This window comes from Passer montanus, unplaced genomic scaffold (assembly GCF_014805655.1).
Source record: "Passer montanus isolate IOZ18808 unplaced genomic scaffold, ASM1480565v1 scaffold35, whole genome shotgun sequence".
Taxonomy (NCBI): domain Eukaryota; kingdom Metazoa; phylum Chordata; class Aves; order Passeriformes; family Passeridae; genus Passer; species Passer montanus.
In genome coordinates, this window is record NW_024368263.1 from 8,401,514 (window position 1) to 8,415,094 (window position 13,581).

At 64.7% G+C, this 13,581-nt stretch overlaps 2 protein-coding genes and 1 long non-coding RNA gene across 9 annotated transcripts; 2 read left to right on the forward strand and 1 right to left on the reverse strand.

Annotated features, from left to right (window-relative positions):
* Positions 1–1,863: 1,863 nt before the first annotated feature.
* LOC120505677 lies at positions 1,864–4,718 on the reverse strand. 2 transcript variants are annotated; one of them, XR_005628272.1, is made up of 2 exons: positions 4,540–4,718; positions 1,864–2,080 (listed from the first exon to the last, which is right to left on the reverse strand). It is a non-coding gene; the product is annotated as an uncharacterized LOC120505677 (long non-coding RNA). The 2 variants fall into 2 exon arrangements; XR_005628273.1 differs by lacking the exon at positions 4,540–4,718 and adding an exon at positions 4,319–4,532.
* Positions 4,719–4,724: 6 nt separating this feature from the next.
* Positions 4,725–6,065, forward strand: RPL38 (ribosomal protein L38). Its single transcript, XM_039716438.1, has 5 exons — positions 4,725–4,783; positions 4,946–4,977; positions 5,160–5,220; positions 5,675–5,797; positions 5,970–6,065. The coding sequence occupies exons 2-5, from the start codon at positions 4,975–4,977 to the stop codon at positions 5,993–5,995; spliced, it is 213 nt and encodes a 70-aa protein (XP_039572372.1). The 5' UTR covers positions 4,725–4,783; positions 4,946–4,974; the 3' UTR covers positions 5,996–6,065.
* Positions 6,066–6,406: 341 nt separating this feature from the next.
* Positions 6,407–13,315, forward strand: TTYH2 (tweety family member 2). Of its 6 annotated transcripts, none has more exons than XM_039716403.1 (15): positions 6,407–6,540; positions 6,912–7,084; positions 8,237–8,348; positions 9,204–9,424; positions 9,503–9,598; positions 9,680–9,752; positions 9,841–9,910; positions 10,052–10,107; positions 10,187–10,279; positions 10,356–10,448; positions 10,528–10,670; positions 10,755–10,940; positions 11,010–11,088; positions 11,449–11,473; positions 12,281–13,315. In XM_039716403.1, the coding sequence occupies exons 1-15, from the start codon at positions 6,412–6,414 to the stop codon at positions 12,322–12,324; spliced, it is 1,593 nt and encodes a 530-aa protein (XP_039572337.1). In that variant the 5' UTR covers positions 6,407–6,411; the 3' UTR covers positions 12,325–13,315. The 6 variants fall into 6 exon arrangements, with proteins under 6 accessions (XP_039572337.1, XP_039572333.1, XP_039572338.1 ...); XM_039716399.1 differs by having other exon boundaries at positions 11,456–11,473; XM_039716404.1 differs by having other exon boundaries at positions 11,461–11,473.
* Positions 13,316–13,581: the final 266 nt, after the last annotated feature.

The window sequence follows — 13,581 nt, forward strand, 5'->3', positions numbered from 1 at the left end:
CGGAGATCCGGGCACGCAGGAAAATGAGAGTGAAAGGGGAAAAAGAGGGGACAGGGAGAGATTCCTGTCCCTGGCAGTGATAAATGCTCCCAGCACACGGCAGAGAGGGCAATCCACCTTTCTCCTCTGTGCTGGGGGGAGAAATTCTGCTGAACTGGGGGAGGAATCAATTCCTGCTGCAGTTTGTGCCCTGACCCTGCAGGGAGCGCGTCCTGCCGTGCCTCCTGCTCCCAACCCAGCCCCGAGGGACTGGGAGAGCACAGCAGGGCTGCACGGTGACAGGGACAGAGGTGCCAGCACCCTGGGAACGGTGTGGGCACATGTGTTGGGAAGAGAAGAATTCAGGGGGAATTCCCTCCTGGAAGAGCTGCCCGGGCAGGTTTGGAGTGCCCATGCCTGGAGGTGCCCAAGGAAGGGCTGGAGGTGGCACTGGGAGCTCCGGGCTGGGGACAAGGAGAGGATGGGCACAGCTGGGATTCACTCCTGGTCTTTTTCCAGCCTGATCCCGGGATTCTGCCGGGCACGGCTCCATCTGCCACCCCCCGCCGTGTCTCAGCCACTCGTGTCCCCAGCGTGGGGCTCGGCCCCCCGGGATGTCCCCATTCCCGAGGACAGGGACACCTCCCGTGCCCAGGTCCATGTGGGACCCCGAAATTGAGCGTGGCCGTAGAACCCTGGGATGGTTTGGCTGGGAAGGACCTTAAAGCCCCTCCAGTTCCCCCTCGCCGTGGGCAGGGACACGTCCCGGTGCCCCGGGGTGCTCCAGGCCCCGTCCAGCCCGGCCCGGCCTGGCCTCTCCCTCCTCTCCCTCCTTCCCTCCTCCCCGTGTGACCTCGCCGGGTGGGGGGCACCGGAGCTGCCACAGGGACCCCCCCTCACTGCCCCAGCCCCACAGCCCTGCCCAGGCTCTCCTCACCTGCAGCCCCATTAAGGACGGGCTAATTACGGATAATTGATGCTCAGGGGCCGGGATGGAGCAGAACCGTGACCCAGAAAAACCCGTTTTTGGTCTGTTTTTGGTGATCACTCCCTGCCGGCGCTGAGAAGGCGAAGTCACCGCCGGGGAGGCCCCGTGGCACCTCCCTGTCCCCCCGGGGGCTGCCGGGGTCCCCAAGGGGGACAAGGGACAGAGCCGGGGCTGGGACAGCACAGGGGCTCTGGGGAGGGAGCCGAGCCTGTGCCACCAGGTCCCACATCGAGCCACCAGGTCCCTGAGGTCCCACATCATGCCACCAGGTCCCTGAGGTCCCACATCATGCCACCAGGTCCCACATTGTGGTTCCAGGTCCCCAGGTCCCAAATTGTGTCACCAGGTCCTTGAGGTGCCACACTGAGCCACCAGCTCCCCCAGTGTGCCACCAGGTCCCCAGGTCCCACATCATGCCACCAGGTCCCCAAGGGCCCAGGTGCCACCCGCAGCTCCTGGAGGGGTGCTGGGAACGAAGGGATGCCTTGGGGTGGCTTTGGAAACTCATCTTTCCTCCAGGGACTCCCTTTGGAGCTGCTGGAGACGAGGAGGAGGAGGAGGAGGAGGAGGAGGAAGGGTCCCCAGCGACCTCACCAGCCCCACACACCAAGGGGCTCCGGGGCACCCCCAAACCACGAGGCTGGAGCCCCCCATCCTCCCACGGCGCTCCCCGAGCAGAACCCGGGGGGTTTTTAATCTCAGCCTGGCACGGAGGGTGACTTAGGGGCGTTAATTGAATTTCCTGCAGCGGCAGAGCCGGGCCGGGCCGGGGGGAGGCAGCAGGGAATGCATTTGATGTCTGGGAAAAGCGGATTCCAGCGTGGGGGGGTTGGGGCTGGCTTTTTTTAATTTTAATTTTTTTTTTAATTTAAAGTCGGTCGTAAAAAGAGCCTGACTTTGAGCAGCTAACGACTCTCATGAATAATTTTTGTTGATTTAGGCGCCCACTCGGCTTTAAATGTTGTTAATAAAGGAGGAGTGATGCCTTTCCCCGGGGAGGGGGGACAGGGACACAGCCCCTTCCCTGCCCCAGGGAAGGATTTGGGGTGGATTTGGGGTGCAGAAGGAGCTGGCTGGAATATCCCATCCCGAGGGTCAGGGCTGGCTTCACACCTTCATTAACGACACAAAAAAATGGAATTGGATGGGAGGGACCAGACCCTAAACTCATCCCATCCCACCCCCGACACCTCCCACCATCCCGGGCTGCTCCAAAACATCCAACCCAGCCCGAATCTTCCCGTGATCCCACAAAACCCGGGGGGTTTTGGGGTGCCTCAGCCTCCCCCAGTGCCAACACGGGCACTTCCCGCGGCACTTTAGTTTTATTGTCGTGCCAAAAGCTTTAATTCGGGGCTGTCGCGCTCGCTCGCCGCTGATTTACGCTGCCAGGGCTTTAATTACAGCATTCAGCATTTCTGAAATGGTGAAAAACCGCCCGGGCTCGGGAGCAATTAAAAGGCAGCGGAGTAGATCAGCCCATCAGAGAGGAGATAAGTAAATCAAACAATTAAAAAGCTCCTTTGGCGGCGAGGGGGAAGGGTCTCACCCCAAAATCCCCTCCCGGCTGGGAGCCCTGGGCTGGCATGGCAGGTTTCACCCAGTAACTGGGCTGGGGGATACTGGGAGCTACTGGGGGCTGTGACCCCATCCAGAACCCCCTAGGGGCATCCCAGCACCCCAAAAACCCGCCCAGCAACCCCAAAAATCCACCCAGCAACCCCGAAAAACGGCCCAGCACCCCAAAAACCGGTCCAGCAACCCCAAAAAATGGCCCAGCACCCCAAAAACCCACCCAGCAACCCCAAAAACCCACCCAGCAACCCCGAAAAATGGCCCAGCACCCCCCATAAACCTGCCCAGCACCCCAAAACCCCGGCCCAGCAACCCCAAAAATCCACCCAGCAACCCCAAAAACCTACCCAGCACCCCAAAAAAATGGCTCAGCTGCCCCAAAAATCCACCCAGCACCCCAAAAATCCGGTCCAACACCCCCAAAAAACTCTCCCAGCACCCCAATTAGGGGCATCCCAGCACCCCAAAAACCGGCCCAGCAACTCCAAAAACCCACCCAGCAGCCCCGAAAAACGGCCCAGCTGCTCCAAAAATCCACCCAGCACCCCAAAAACCCGGTCCAACACCCCCAAAAAATCGCCCAGCACCCCAAAAACCCGCCCAGCACCCCAAAACCCCGGCCCAGCAACCCCAAAAATCCACCCAGCAACCCCAAAAACCTACCCAGCACCCCAAAAAAATGGCTCAGCTGCCCCAAAAATCCACCCAGCACCCCAAAAATCCGGTCCAACACCCCCAAAAAACTCTCCCAGCACCCCAAAAAGTGGCTCAGCTCCCCCCAAAACAGCCCAGCATGCCCAAAAAACCGGCGTAGCACCCCAAAAAACAGCCCAGCACCCCCAGAAACCGGCACAGCACCCCAAAAAATGCCCCATCACCCCCCATAAACCTGCCCAGCACCCCAAAAACCCGGCCCAGTACCCCAAAAAATGGCCCATCACCCCCCATAAGCCTGCCCAGCACCCCAAAAACCGGCTCAGCTGCCCCAAAAATCCACCCAGCACCCCAAAAATCCGGTCCAACACCCCCAAAAAACTCTCCCAGCACCCCAAAAAGTGGCTCAGCTCCCCCCAAAACAGCCCAGCATGCCCAAAAAACCGGCGTAGCACCCCAAAAAACAGCCCAGCACCCCCAGAAACCGGCACAGCACCCCAAAAAATGCCCCATCACCCCCCATAAACCTGCCCAGCACCCCAAAAACCCGGCCCAGTACCCCAAAAAATGGCCCATCACCCCCCATAAGCCTGCCCAGCACCCCAAAAACCGGCTCAGCTGCCCCAAAAATCCACCCAGCACCCCAAAAATACGGTCCAACACCCCCAAAAAACTCTCCCAGCACCCCAAAAAGTGGCTCAGCTCCCCCCAAAACAGCCCAGCACCCCAAAAACAGCCCAGCACCGCCCAAAAACCGGGCCTGTTCCCCCAAAAATCAGCCCAGCACCCCCCAAAAACCCACCCAGCACCCCCAGAAACCGGCCCAGCACCCCCAGAAACCGGCCCAGCACCCCCAGAAACCGGCTCAGCTCCCCCAAAAATCCACCCAGCACCCCCAAAAATGCCCCATCACCCCCCATAAACCTACTCAGCACCCCAAAAAATCCACCCAGCACCCCAAAAAACTCTCCCAGCAGTCCCAAAAAACGGCCCAGCACCCCAAAAAACCTGCTCAGCACCCCAAAAACCGACCCAGCTCCCCCCAAAACCCTCCCAGCACCCCAAAAACCTCTCCCAGCTCCCCCAAAAACCGGCATAGCAGCCCAAAAGATGGCCCAGTACCCCCCTAAAATCGGCCCAGCACCCCCAGAAACCGGCCCAGCCGCACTCAGGGCTTGGCAGGAAGGGGACGAGGACAGGATGGGGAGGGGACAGCGGCGGTGACCCGACGGGGACAGGGCCGGGCCGGGCTCCCTCCCGCCCCTCCCCGGGCGCTGCCGCTTCCCGCGGGCCCGAGGCTCCCTCTGGCGGCACGAGCGGGCCATGGCAGCCCCGGCACCAACCGGCCTCCCAGGCGGAGCATCCCCGAGGGGCTCGGGAAACGCCAGCAGCCGTGCCCGGCAGCCCCCGGGAGGCTCGCGGTGCCGGTCCGCCCGCACCGGGGCCAGGGCCGAGCCCGGCCCGCTCATGGCAGCGCCCGCCGCCGCCGCCATCCGAGGCTTTTTGTCCGCCGCCCGCGCCGTAGGATATAAAGCCCCGGATGCGGAAGTGCCGCGCTCATTTCCGGTTTGTTCTCAGCGGCTGCGGGTGAGCGATGGCGGCCGGGGGGACCCGGGGGGGGCCTGAGGGGATCCGCCGCCATCCGCGGCCCCGCGGCACCGGGCGGCCCTGGGCGAGCCGGGCGGGAGGAGGGGGCGCGGGGGCACCCGATGGCGGGGGCTGACACCATCTTGGTTGGTTTTGCCGCAGGTTGGAGCTGCCGGAGCTGCGCGGGAGCCATGGTGAGGGCCGGGGCTGCGGGGGGAGGCCGGGCTGGCTCTGGGGGCCGGGGCGCGGGCTGGCCGTGGGTGAGCGGGGCCCTGGCGGCTCTGTGAGCCCCGCGGCTCGGGGCGGAGCCGGGCGGGCTTTGGGGTCCTTTCCAAGCGGAACATTCCATGATTCCCATTTGTGTTCGGCCTCGCAGCCTCGCAAGATTGAGGAGATCAAGGACTTCCTGCTGACGGCGCGGCGGAAGGACGCCAAGTGTGAGTGGGGGTCTGGGGGCTGCTGCAGCCCCTCGCCCGGCAGTGCCGGGGCTCGGGGACACGGCCCTGCTGTGGGGGTGTCCCGGGAGCCCCAGCTGTGCGTCCCCGGGGTTGCCAAACCCCTGGAGACAATTCCCAAACCCCCCCTGCTCTGTGGAGCCCTGGAGCTCTGCCCCGCAGGTGATTCACTCCTCATCCTCAGCGGCAGAGTTTTGTTGCCACCACAGAGCGAGGCTAATGGAGACAGAGTGCTGCCTTGTCTCAACAGCACGGGAGGAGGGTTTTCCCTCTTGTTCCTCTTGTTTGGACCTGGCTGTCACAGGATGCCGTGACAAGGGAGAGCTGAGCCCTCACGGGGCTTTTTCTCTCTGGGTGGGGCTGGAGGTTTCTGCACGGGGCACTGGGGTCCCCAGGGATGACACGGGGTGTCCCTGCTGTCCCCTCCACCCCGCAGCCGTCAAGATCAAGAAGAACAAGGACAATGTGAAGTTCAAGGTGCGCTGCAGCCGGTACCTCTACACGCTGGTCATCACCGACAAGGAGAAGGCGGAGAAGCTGAAGCAGTCCCTGCCCCCAGGTACCCCGGGAGTCTCCTGCTGGGTGGGTGGGATTGAGGGCGGTGAGAGCCCCTCCCTGGGCAGGGGTCCCTGCTGTCACCAGCAGTGCCTTGCTCGTGTCCCCGTGGAGCTGGAGGGCCCCAGGCACCCCTTCCATGCCGGGCCCCCAGCCCATGGCCTCTCTCCTCCCAGGTCTGGCCGTGAAGGAGCTGAAGTGAGCCGGGATCAGCTGCGTGCCTGTTGGAGTCTCTGTGTTTGTTAAAATAAATAAAAAAAACCTGTTCCTGGTGTCACGTTTGGTCTGTCACAAGTTGCTGCTCGCGGCCCTGGAGCCGCTCTGGGCTCCTGGGGCTGGTGCTGCTCCCGGCACAGGGGCCGGGGCCGGCTCTGGTACCGGGCGGCACCGGGGAGTCACCGGAGCTGCCCGTTTGCTGTGGGTGACAGCTGGGGACAGGACCCGCGGGACGTGGGGTGGCACACAGGGCCACCAGCGCGTCCTGCTCGGCAGGGCTGTCGGGTGTCCCTGCAGCAGGGGTCGGTGTCGCCGTGCGCGGCCCCTGCGCGGCGGCCGCTGCCGGGGCGGGGCGCGGGGCGGCACCGGGAGGCGGTACCGGTGGGTGGCTCCCGGCCCGCCATGGGGCCCGCCCGCGCCGCTTACCTGGCGCCCTGGTGGGCGGCCTGGCTGCACGGGCTCCCGCACCGCGGCCCGCGCCTGCAGCCCGTGCCCAGCACCTTCCGCCCGCAGGACCCCGACTACCAGCAGGTACCGGCCGGGCCCCGCGCCCCCCGCGCCCCCCGCTCCCACTCCCGCGCCGCTCCCTCTGCTCCCCCCGAGCCCCTGCCCCGCTCCCGGAGCCGCCGCGATCCCCCGGCGTCCCGGGGCACGGCCCGCCGTGACCCTGCGCGGGGAGGGGGCAGCGCCGCGCTCCCGGGGCCCCGACAGCCCCGCAAGGGCGGCTGCGGCCCCGGCTCGGCCCCCGCGGCTGGGGGCCCTGCGTGGGAATGGGGACAGGCTGGGGACGGGGACGGGGACGCTTCTTCCTCTTCCCCACGTGACAGTCCCGTGGGGCGCGGAACGCGGCCGCCAGAGCGGGTCACAGGCACGGCGTCTCACTGTCTCCTCTCTCCTTCCAGTCGCTGCTTGTCCTGGGCTTGCTGGCCGCCGTGTGCCTCGGCCTCAACCTCCTCTTCCTCATCGTGTACCTGATCTGCCTGTGCTGCTGCAAGAGGGACCAGGACCCCGAGAGCAAGCGGCCCCACTCGTGTTGTGTCACCTGGATGGCCGTCACCGCGGGGCTCATCTGCTGGTGAGCACGGGGACAGGGACCTGGTGCTGTCCCCCTGTCACCGAGGGGACTCTGCGCTCCAGGCACGAGTCGCTTTAATTAGATCTGTGCAACAAACGTGCTCCATCCCTGCCTGCTCCCGTGCAGCTGCCGGGGCAGCCCCAGGGAGCAGCTGCGGGCCAGCCCGGCCCCGGCCCCGGCCCCGTCAGGGCTGTGCCGCCTTCCCGGCTAATCCCGGGCGGGAGCGTGGCCGCTCGATAATCCCAGCCCAGAGCAGATGGCGGGCGGCAGCGTGACCCAGCTGGCGGGTCCCTTGTGCCCAACCTTAATTGCAACCACAACAATTAGACAAGGGGACGCTTCTTCACCCGGCACCACTCTGGGGGCTTTCCAAGCCCACCTCGGTTCGGGGCAGCCGTGGCTGGGAGGACCCCCAGGGCAGCCATCCCGAGTGTCCCCCGGCATTGGTGGCCTGGGGGCGAGCAGGATGGGCCACGGGCCCCTCTGGCTGCCTGGCCACGACCCTCACTCCAGACAAAGGGAGCTGTGCTGGGGCGGAGCGAGATGGCTGCCTGCGAGCCTCGCACGGAGCGGGGAAACAGGGAGACAGGGAAACGGCACTAATGAGCTCCCCCAGCATGGCAGGGGGGCACTCTGCAGCTCCCGGGGGCTTTGAACCCCCCCAGCAGCCCCTTGCTGGGCCGGTGTGTGTAGGTTGTACCGGGGTTTGGTGAGCACCGTGTGCACCAGCCACGTGTGGGCACGTGCCCGGCCAGGACACGGCCACGGGCACCTCTGTCCTCGGAGCCAGCTCCGAGCTCCATCCCAGCTCCGTGGGGAGCTCTGCAGCAGCTGCAGGGAGCCGAAGGTTCAATCGGAGCCACGGCGCTTCCAGCGGATTCCCCTAATCTGCTTGGCCCAGCCCCTCCGCCCTCAATCTCTCGGGGTTTGGCAGGAGGAGCTTCCAAGCCAGCGTGCCCACGGAGCAGCTCCGGCTGTCCCCAGGCCCCTGTCACCAGCAGGAGCAGGTTCCCATCGTGGTGCTGTCCCTGCCCCACTCTTTGTCCCTGCCCTGCCGCTGGTGGGCTGTCCCCCCACAGCAGGGCAGTGTCCCCTGTGTGGCAGGGTGAGCGTGTCTCTCCCCTGCCATCAGGGTCCCCTCTCTGCCCACAGCGCGGCCGTCGGCGTCGGCTTCTACGGGAACAGCGAGACCAACGACGGGGTTTTCCAGCTGCTCTATGCCCTGGACCACGCCAACCAGACCCTCACGGGCATCGACTCCCTGGTAGGGCCACGGCCCCGGGGTGCCTCAGTCCCCTGCTGTGGGTTTGGTTGAAGCACCAGGGAGGGACGTCCGGCCATGTCCCCGGGGTGGCCGTGCTGGCCGAGCGCGGGAGGGTGACGTCACCCCACAGAAAGGGACCTTTGTGGCCCAGCAGGGCCGGGTCAGGGCCATGGCAGGGCTGTTCAGGGGTGGGGTGGAGCTGCTTTCCTGGAGAAAGCATTCCAGGGACGGGGCATGTGGCTCTGCCAGGCTGGTGGGTGCTGACCATCCTGGAGCACTGACCATCCTAGGGACTGACCATCCTGGGGACTGTCCATCCCAGGCACTGACCATGCCAGGGCACTGACCATCCCGGGGACTGACCATCCCGGGGACTGTCCATCCCAGGGACTGTCCATCCCAGGGACTGACCATCCCAGGCACTGACCATCCCAGGGCACTGACCATCCTGGGGACTGTCCATCCTAGGGACTGACCATCCCAGACACTGACCATCCTGGAGACAGACCATCCCAGGGGACTGTCCATCCCAGGGACTGACCATCCCAGACACTGACCATCCTGGAGACAGACCATCCCAGGGACTGTCCATCCCAGGGACTGTCCATCCCAGGGACTGACCATCCCAGGCACTGACCATCCCAGGGCACTGACCATCCTGGGGACTGTCCATCCTAGGGACTGACCATCCCAGACACTGACCATCCTGGAGACAGACCATCCCAGGGGACTGTCCATCCCAGGGACTGACCATCCCAGGCACTGACCATCCCAGGGACTGACCATCCCGGGCACTGACCATGCCAGGCACTGCCCATCCTGGGGACTGACCATCCCGGTTGCACCATCCCGCAGGTTGCCAGCACCACGCTGCAGATGCAGGGAGCGCTGGAGCAGCACCTGGCACGGCTGAACGAGCTGCTGGCCTCGCGGGGGGATTACGTGCAGACCCTCAAGTTCACGCAGCAGCTGGCTGGCAGCATTGCCCTGCAGCTCCAGGGGCTGCCGGCCTGGTGGGGCGTCAGCGCTGACCTCACCGAGCTGTCGGGACAGGTGGCCTATGTCGAGTATTACCGGTGAGCTCCAGCGCCCCAGGCTGTCCCAGCAGGGCCGGGGGCGTGCCTGTGTGTGACAGAGCCTTCCTCTGCACCCAGGTGGTTGGCCTACCTGCTCTTCTTCATCCTCGTGCTCACCGTCTGCCTGCTGGCCTGCCTGGGGCTGGCCAAGCACTCCCGCTGCCTCCTGGTCATGTGAGTACCCTGGGCACGGCCTGGGGGGGCTCAGGGGCACCCCAGCCATGCTCCCCTCTCGTGCTCCCGCTCTCCCTGCAGGATGCTGTGCTGTGGGCTGCTCATGCTGGTCCTCAGCTGGGCCTCCATGGCCGTGGACACGGCGGCCGCGGTGGTGAGTGGGGCAGGAGGGAGGGAGGGAAGGGCTGCTCGGGGCTGTGCCGAGCGCTGCGGGCATCGGTGACATCCCTCTGTCCCCACAGGGCACCAGCGACTTCTGCGTGGCCCCGGACAAGTTCATCATGAACCAGACGGACGATGAGATCAGCGCAGGTGAGGGCTGGCTGAGAGCTGGAGGCGAGCACGGGCAGGACCCCAAAACCCACCTGGGGGCCCGATGCCCCCACTGCCACTGTCCCCCCACGGCTCCTGTGCCCCAGGATGCTCCTGCTGATGTTCCCATTCTCTCTGCAGAGGTGGTTCATTATTACCTATACTGTGACCAGAGCCTGAGCAGCCCCTTCCAGCAGGTACAGGGGGGGTGGGCACCCCCTTTGGTGCTGCCTGGGGCTGTGGGGGTCTGTGACTGTGCCCCACTCCCCCCTGCAGGCTCTCACCGTGTTCCAGCGCTCGCTGACCACCATGCAGATCCAGATCCAGGGGCTCATCCAGTATGCACTGCCCCTCTTCCCCACAGCTGAGGTACAGGAGGGGGGAGCAGGTGTCCCCATCCCTCTCTCTGCTCCCCAGAGCTGCCTGACCCCCTCTTTTCCCACAGAAAGACCTGCTGGGGGTGCAGCAGCTCCTCAACTCCTCGGAGACCAGCCTGCACCAGCTGACAGCCCTGCTGGACTGCCGGGGGCTGCACAAGGTGAGGGGGGGCTGACTGGGGACCAGCTCTGGGGTCCCCCTGCGGTGCCACCAGCGCTGCCCTGCCTGTGTCCCGCCAGGATTACCTGGATGGCCTCATCGGGATCTGCTACGACGGCGTGGAGGGGCTGCTCTACCTGGGGCTCTTCTCCCTGCTGGCGGCCGCCGCCTTCTCCACGGTGATCTGCGCGGCCCCGCGCGCCTGGCAGCAGCTGGCCGGGCGGTGCGTGTGCCCCCGACCCCCCCCGGGCACAGAGACCCCCAGCTTTGTCACCGGGGTGTGACTGGCAGCGCCTTGTCCCCGCAGGGAGCGGGACTACGACGACATGGACGAGGAGGACCCGTTCAACCCGCAGGCGCGGCGCATGGCCGCGCACCGCCCGCCGCGGGGGCAGCTGCGCAGCTTCTGCAGCTACAGCAGCAGCCTGGGCAGCCAGAGCAGCCTGCACCCCCCGGCACAGACCGTGTCCAACGCGCCCGTCTCCGAGTACATGTGAGCCCCCCGAGCCCCCCGCCCGGCGGCCGTGCCGGGCAGGGCGTGACGGGGTCCCATTGCCCCCAGGAACCAGGCCGTGCTCTTCGGAGGGAACCCCCGCTACGAGAACGTGCCCCTCATCGGCAGGGGCTCTCCTCCCCCCACGGTACGATGGGGGACCCAGGCCAAAACCCTTGTGACAGCCGGGGGTCACTGGATCTGCTGGGTGGGACAGGGTGGGAGATTCTGGTTCCTCCTGCTCGGCTCTAACCCAATTCCCGGCCACCCACGGGGAGGGGACACCAAAATAAGCCTCCCCTCCCTCCCTTCCCTGTGCTTCCTCTCCATCCTGGCTCTCAGAGGATGCTCCTCGCAGTCTCTCCCCCCCTCACATTCCCATTTCCCTGCTCGTTAATCCTGCCCTGTCTGGTATTGCTGCTTCATTTTTTATTCCTTGTCCTTTTATTTATTTCTTCTTTTTTTTTTTTTTTTTTTGTGATTTATTTTAATTTTTGGCATCCATTATTTTGGAGCTAAGTTGCCCATCAAGAGTAAGTTCAGCCACTTCCTTCTCCCTCCTTATCCCGGGGCAGCAGCCAGGTTCTCCCCTCCTTCTCACCCTTCCACACCTCCCTCCATCCCCTTTTCCTGCTTGGCTTTTGGGGTGCAGAGAGCTCAGGGAGGGGGGGACAAAGGGCCAGGAGGATTTTCAGCTCCCACCTGTTGGGATGCTGGTCCCTGTCTCCATCCCTGCAGCAGTGCAGCCCCTCCCAGCCAGGATAAGGCTCCAGGAATGCTGCTGTGGCAGGAATACTGTCACTCTCCTCCAGGGATGATTTTTCCACCAGGTGGAAGCTTGGATCCCATCTCACAGAGCTGGCAGCTGGCGAGAGCCTCCTCCCGGGGGGGGACACGAGTGGGGGGATTAATTGGATGCTTCTCCCAGCTCTGAATAGTCTGATTCACCCAGGATTGAGATCCCTGAGGAAACACTTTCTGAGTCCAGAATAACAAACTCAGAATAATCTTCCTTAATGCCTGCCCAGGATGATCCTCCCTGCTGGGAAATCCTGGGGGGATGTGATCCTGGGGGGGCTGCAGGCTTGGCCTCCTGGCATCCCACACACACACCCCTACAGGCAGCTTTGGGATGAATTTGGGAAGCTGGGAAGATGGAGGATGAACCTGGGGAGGGGCAGAGCGGGGCTGGATGGGCTGGCAGGGTTTTGGCTTGGGGAGGGGGGGCCTTGTCTCCCGCAGCCTCAGCGGGGCTGAGAGCAGGGCCTGGCCCTTCCCGATGAATTTGGGATTAATCAGCGCGGGGCGGTTTGGGGTGCTGACCCCCGTGTGCCCCCCAGTACTCCCCGAGCATGAGAGCCACGTACCTGGCGGTCACCGATGAGCGCGCCCGGCACCGCGGCGACTTCCCGGCCTAGGAGGGGATGGCGCGCGGGACACCAGAGAGCCTGGAGGGAGCCACGGCGGGGCCGGAGCCCCCCAGCACGCCCTGCCCCGGCAGCCCCACATCCCGCTGCCTTACGGGCTCCCAGAGCGCGGAGGGGGCTCCGGAGCTCCTCCCGTCCCTGCGGAACGTTCCGGAACACAGTCTGGAACACAGGGCAGGGGCTCCCGTAGCAATGCAGCACCAACCACTAGTGATCCCAAGCCCTTCCCAGCCCTTCCCGGCTGCCCCGCGGCCGCAGCGTTCCCAGGATGGGGAATTAGGGATGTTGTGGCCTTGCTGGTTTTCCTCCGCTTCGCCCCGGGGTTTGGGAGGTGCTGCCTCTGTTCAGAGAGGAGTCGCTGCAGTGGGGTTTGTAGTGGGATTTGGGGTGGGTTTAGGCTTTTTTTGGCTCCCCAGGGCGGGTGTGGGCTGGGGCAGGCTCCCCTCCTCCTGCAGCCCTGGAGTGGTCACAAATCCCCAGGAGAGGGACGGGAGCTGCAGGGGCATCCCTGGGGAGTCACAGCATGGACCTGCCACCCTGGAGGCCCAGCCAGCACTCCCAGGGCTCCAGGGTGAGGAGCTGGGGGAGCAGTTCGAGCTGAACGTGGCCCTTTGGGGCTGCCCTTTGGCACACGGATCCCCAGGAAAGGCCCCTTCCCCCTGTCCCACCCACCCAGACCCCAAAAGGTGCGGACAGGGCAGTGGTGTGCCCCCCAGGGCCAGGACATCCCCTTCTCCACATTCCCTATGACTAGCATCCCTCCCCTTGGGGACGATCCCGAGGGATTTTTTTATTTTCTTGGCTTTTAACGTTTCCATGTAACAGAACTGGTAGAGGAGCTGTTGTAACCGCATGTGAACTAACCAAAGGACTCCGACTGGGAGCTGGAGTCCGGCTGGATTTGTTTGTGCCCTTTTGGGAGAAAAGATAATAAACACTTGGACTAAATTACTGTCTCCCGTGCGGGTTTTTTTGGGGGGGATAATTCAGTGTTTGGGGCACTTCTGCATTGACCTTCCCAACATGGCGGCGGTCACGTGACGTTGCCGCCGCCATCGCGGTGGTGGCGGTGTCACGTGATCGGGGCAGGCTGTTGCCTGGCAACGGCGACGCGTCCCCGGTCGGGCCCCACCGGAGCGGACGGGACCAGGCCCCGCCGGGCTCCCGGGGCCTCCGCGGCTCCCTCGTCACCCTGGGCGCTTCATCGCTCCGTC

Bases quoted from the DNA above. Each gene is read 5' to 3' on its own strand.
- RPL38 (XM_039716438.1), top strand. The intron at 5,221-5,674 runs GTGAGTGGGGGT...TCCACCCCGCAG, and splicing joins GCGGCGGAAGGACGCCAAGT to CCGTCAAGATCAAGAAGAAC. The intron at 5,798-5,969 runs GTACCCCGGGAG...CTCTCCTCCCAG, and splicing joins GAAGCAGTCCCTGCCCCCAG to GTCTGGCCGTGAAGGAGCTG.
- TTYH2 (XM_039716399.1), top strand. From the start codon at position 6,412: ATGGGGCCCGCCCGCGCCGCTTACCTGGCGCCCTGGTGGGCGGCCTGG. The intron at 9,425-9,502 runs GTGAGCTCCAGC...CTCTGCACCCAG, and splicing joins GCCTATGTCGAGTATTACCG to GTGGTTGGCCTACCTGCTCT. The intron at 10,449-10,527 runs GTGAGGGGGGGC...GTGTCCCGCCAG, and splicing joins ACTGCCGGGGGCTGCACAAG to GATTACCTGGATGGCCTCAT.